Raw genomic sequence first — 5,257 nt, forward strand, 5'->3', positions numbered from 1 at the left:
ACCATCCTTATCCTGAACCACCACCCACTCTCCCCGCTGACCTCCACAGACCCTGCAAGGGTCCCCCTGCTAGAAACGGGTCAGACTGAGGCAAGAGGTTTATCCAAGAGAATCCAGGTATCCTGATGCCCACGCACAAACAACATCAGGGGTGGTTATTCCCCTACAAATCCACCCTGCTGCTCCCCACAACGGGAAGAGCCAGAGGGAGCCCTTACTCCCTGCATCATCCCAGTCTGGGGACTCTGGAGGCAGTTTTTGGACATAATCCTTCAGGAGGAGTTCATAGCGTGGGATCCTCTGCACAGGTTCCAGCATGTGGTGCTGCAGTGTTAGGTTAGCACAGACCTTCCTCTTCTGGGGAGAGACACCAGACATGGAGAGAGAAACAGTGACCAAAAACAGTGACCAGAAACAGTGACCAAGGCAGCTCCTACCCTCTACTGCTTCCCCTTGCAAGGAGATTTTGGGGAGTGTTGCTGCCATGACCCGGTACCTGGATGTCAGCAATGAGCTCCTGGAAGGGTGGTGATTTCTCTGACCAGACTGTGACGAGCTCCAGGGCCTTGTCAAAGTTCTTGATGTATTCACCATACATCTTCAGGAATGGTGCCAGCTTCTGGATCACATCCCCGATCCGCGGGTTGCAGCTCCTGCAGGAAGGAACCAGGGACCTCAGTGCAATGGGACAGACAGACAGCGAGGGGTAAAGCAAAGGGGTGGCTTGTGCATGGTGGAGGACAGAGGTTTTAACCAGTGTGACCTACTGTGTGCCCAAACAACTTCATGCTTCCCAGAATAGGATTGTCCTCAGCTTGTAGCCTGAGATGTCACATACACACACACACTCCTTTACAGAAATACTCCAATCTGGGCTGGAGTGTTTTAAGGAAGAGCTTTAGAGCACAAATACATTTGGAGCAAACGAGGCTGAGCTCTGGTCCTGATGGAAACCCAAATTCCTCCCTGCTCCCCCATGCTGGCAAAGCAAGCCAGGTATCCTGAGCGCAGCTCACCAATCCTCCATGCGCTTCTGCAGCTCTGGCAGGAAGAACTTGGAGTGGAACTGGTAGATGGAGGAGATGTTGGAGAAGATCATTTTCACCACCTCCTCTGGGACTGTCTTCCCATTTTTGGCTTCTTTCATCAGCTCCGTATAGAATATCTGGAAGAAAGAAGGGGTGAATCAAATGGGTCAGGAAGAGGCTTGAGGATCCCTCTCTGAGACTGGCACATCACCCAGTGAAAGGGCCTGACTGTGCAGGAGGGAAATCCAAAGCCCCAAGGGAGAAGCGTGGGGAATGGAAAGCTTTGCTGGGACAAAAGTGCTCCATGGAGGGCCAGACCCATACTCTGGTCATGAAGACCAAGAACGCAGCATGGCTCCAATCTGTACAGCTTCGTTCTCTCCAAAATCTCCAGTAACCACTCCCTGGTCTCTGCACACCCTGAACTGAGCCTGGGCTCTGCCACAGGGTCCAAGCCCTGCTGAGGAGTACATGAAAGGTGGGGAGTGTGCAGCTGTGCCCTGGCCCTGAGTGGTTTATCAGCATGGGGTGGCCGAGCTGTGCTGGTGGGGTAGATGGGAGCAGGGCTTTTGCTTCCCTGTGTGGGTCCCTCTGCTCCCAGCTCACCTGGTCGAGAAGGTGAAGGCGGTTGACATATGCCTGCTCTGTCTCCAGCAGCTCCAGAGCGATCTTCTTCTCCTCTGGTTCCTGCATGGGGAGAAAAGCTCAATCTCATGGGCAGAGACATGATCCCCACCAACCTGAGAGGATTCAGCTCCATTTCCCAGTGTTCAGAGACCACAGCCCAGCACCAAACTGGACCTTCCTGTCAAGTGAAGGATCTCTACAAGGCATGCAGTGAAAACAAGGGTGAAAACAAAGCTGCCTGGTGGCTGTTGGGAAGCCTGGCTCATGTCCTCCTGAGTCACCCCCTTCTCTGTGCCTGTTTCTCCTGGAGCAATGCAGGGCTAGTGATCCTGAGAAGTGGGGCAGCGTGGGGTGGATCAACTCCCTGGTCTACAGACACACCAAGGAATTGAATGCAGTTCTGCAGAAACATGCCTGCAGTCAGCAAAGAGCAGCACAGCCCTGGGCATGCCCTGAGATGGACCTGGCTGGGCTCGCCTGCACATTCCTGGCAGTGTTCAAGGCCAGGTTGGACACAGGGGCTCTTGGAGCCACCTGCTCTAGTGGAAGGGGTCCCTGCCCATGGCAGGGGGTTGGAGCTGGAGGAGCTTTAAGGTCCCTTCCAACACAAACCAGTCTGGGGTTCTATGATCTGACCCCATGGTGTAGTTATATCAGAGCTGGAAGAGACAAGGTCTGCTTGGACCTAACTGACTATGGGGACTTTGTGCCTGAAGCACCAGGAAAGGGGCCACTTCTGTGTCACCCCACACACCAGCCCTTGCAGGGCAGAGACCTGCTGAGGGCCTGCAGAGACCTCAGCTCCAATCCAACCCAGCCTGGCTCGGAGCTCACCTTCAGCTCCAATCCAACCCAGCCTGGCTCCAGAGCTCACCTTGCTGCCAGGCTCGAGCCCGGGCTCCTGCTGCCTCCTCCAGTTGTCCTCACTGATCTTGTGCCAGAAGGAACTGAGGCATTTGAAGCTGAGCCCGCGCTGCCCCTGCTGCTGCTCCTCCTTGTTCCCTTGCTCCGCTTGGTGCCTGGCATCCATCTGGGAGAGGCTCTGGCTGGCTGGAGGTGCTGGAAGCCGCTGCGACTGGCTGCTTGCAGGAGTGGGCTGGATGTGTGGAGCCTGCTTGTCCCTCCAGGCCCTGCCATAGTGGAATTAGTGTGATCAGCTCACCCATTCCCCCATGGTGTGGTCCACCCAGCTCCCAGGTTAAAGCCACCATCCTCAAGTGAAGGTGATAAGACACAAAGCAGCTGATGCTGCTTTGCTCCCCAAACCAGGGTCTGAGCCCATACATCCTCCAAGGATCCAGCCTCTCTTCTCCTAGTGCCTCCTGCTGATGTGGTCAGGCTCTGCTCTAGAAGAACACGACTCTGCTGTTTATCCCACCCACAGCCATTTCTTTCCCAAAGGATAACCCTGCACTTTGTGGTGCTGGCACAGCTCTGGCTCTCTGCCTGCTGCCATTGCAGAGCTGAAGTGGGGAGCAGCAGCCTCAGGCATGAGGCTTTAAAAGCCGAAGAGCCAAGAGGTGTCAGCCAAGAGGAGGCTTGTGTAGGTGGTTGTGCAGAGGGGTAGTTCTTTGGTGTTTTTTTCTCTTCTCCTTTCTGGCAAAAACAAGGAAAACAGGTCCAAAGCAGGCATAGGGCAGAAGACATGCAGGGCACAGGCTGTGAACATGACAGTGAGTTGTCTGTCACCTGAGAGCTGGTCCCTGTGGCAAACTGCTCTGGACAGAAACTAGTACGACATTCCCTGGTGGCCTGCAGACAGGAGTGGGATGAGGAGGAAGGGAAAACTGGGATGAAACTGGACATAAAACTGCAAAGCTGAGGATAGGAGATGACTTGAGGGGCAGACACTCCTCTGAAGAGGATGATGGGTCCATCCTCACACTGATCTGTGAGCTTGGTAGTGCATCCACAGCCATGCTCACATCCCCTCCTGTCCATGGGGATGGCATAAGCCTTCACATGGCAGGGAGGCTTCATCTCCTGGTGCCTCCCAGACCGTGCCAGCCTAAACCCACCACCGAGATCCAGCAGGGAACTTCTCTCTTTCGATTTGTGCTGACCTGGGCTAAACCATTTTCTGTTCCAGAAAACTTGTTTCCAGGTACCTCAGCTTCCTCTGAACGTCAAAAGTTACTTCTATTTCCTCTAAATCCAATTCACGCTTCATGATGAACAACAAACACTCTGCAGCAGTGACACGGAGGCACATCAACTGCCACAAATGGTTCCAACACCACAGCATCACAGGGCAAACTTCAACTGTGGGACCACAGGGACAACCACTGCCCTGGAGCCATCCAGAGCATAAAGCTGGGGACAAAGCAGCAGAGACGTAGGTGACATTCCTGGAGCAAAAGGAAATCTTGTGCCTGACCACCTCCACCACAGAACCAATTGGCTCAACCACCTGGCTTCACCAAGGCTCTCTGAGAGGACACAAGGAAAGGCAAGATTTGGTATCCTGGTCCAATAGATGGGGAAACTGAGGCACAGACCATAACAGTGACTTGCCCCAAGCCTCAGAATCACTTCCACACCAGGGGCAAGGCAGGTCCCCTCACTCCAACCCTGGGACAGGCTGTCTGAGGGTCCCAACTCGCTTCACTCCAAGTGAAGGTGCTGCTTTATGGGCCTCCCGTGCAGCCCAAAAGAAACTGGCTCTTCCCCTTAACATGGTGCTTTCTCTTCCCTTTCCAAGGAGCCACATCACTGCAAACAACTGGACAGTCTGAGGCTGGTGCCTGAGGCTTGGATCCTCCCAGACTCTCAAGCAGTTAATTCCCAGTGAAAACCCTTGCCCATATATTTGCAAACCCAAATCCTTTTTCCCCAGCAGCAGGAGAAAAAGCATTCTCCAGCCAGGCTGATGCAAAGGTGCTGAGCACAGAGGAAACCCCGAGCCAGGCACAGACACTTCCAGCAAAGCCACATCCCACTGAGGTTTTCAGTCTTCTGTGTACAGAAGGAAGGCACTGGGGCAGATCTGAGTGCTAAAGAGAAGCAAATCCCTTTGTCAGCTCCTCCACAGCCTCCAAACCACCTCTGTGGCGGGTTTCTTCTATCCAGAATCCAGGCAGCACAGAGCCCAAATGCACCCACAGCACCCAGGACCTTCCCTCCTTACCAGTGCTCTTCAAACGCAGCCACCAGGTTCAACACGCTCCGCTGGTTATCAGCCTCTCCCTCCATGGCACTGCCTGCATCAGCTGGGAGCGGGCGCCAAGGGGCTGCAGGGTGGGTGCTGACGGTCCCTCCTTCACTCGAGGTGTTTCAAGGACCTTGGATGTTGTTTTGGGATGAGGATTTGCACAAGGCAAAGACCATCTGCTGCCCTTCTTTCTGTGGTGGGAGAGCTTGTCTCGCGTTGGCCTCAAAAAGAAAAGGAAAGAGGAAGCAGAGCACGTTACAAGTAGGAGAAACATTGAGAAAACACCGGGAATTTGTTCAGTTTGGGGAAACCTGACTGTGTGCAGAACCAGGCCCAGAGCAGCAGTGGGGCTGGGGCAAGGGCAGGGAGCCCCCAGCAATGGGGTGGGCTGTGTCCCCCGCTGGGGTTGTCCTGCACCCCCTGGGTGGGAGTGTTGATCTGCTGGAGGGCA

The 5,257-nt window shown here is 54.5% G+C and overlaps 1 protein-coding gene across 1 annotated transcript in view; it reads right to left on the reverse strand.

The window, feature by feature from the left end:
- The window catches only part of FGD2 (FYVE, RhoGEF and PH domain containing 2), an 8,181-nt gene extending 3,334 nt beyond the window's left edge, over window positions 1–4,847 (reverse strand). The window contains 6 exon segments of the mRNA XM_010021979.1: window positions 219–357; window positions 497–653; window positions 1,017–1,165; window positions 1,635–1,715; window positions 2,530–2,785; window positions 4,783–4,847. Of these exon segments, the coding sequence (XP_010020281.1) occupies window positions 219–357; window positions 497–653; window positions 1,017–1,165; window positions 1,635–1,715; window positions 2,530–2,785; window positions 4,783–4,847 (847 nt within the window).
- Window positions 4,848–5,257: the final 410 nt, after the last annotated feature.

Source organism: Nestor notabilis, unplaced genomic scaffold (genome assembly GCF_000696875.1).
Source record: "Nestor notabilis isolate BGI_N333 unplaced genomic scaffold, ASM69687v1 scaffold19449, whole genome shotgun sequence".
Taxonomy (NCBI): Eukaryota; Metazoa; Chordata; class Aves; order Psittaciformes; family Psittacidae; genus Nestor; species Nestor notabilis.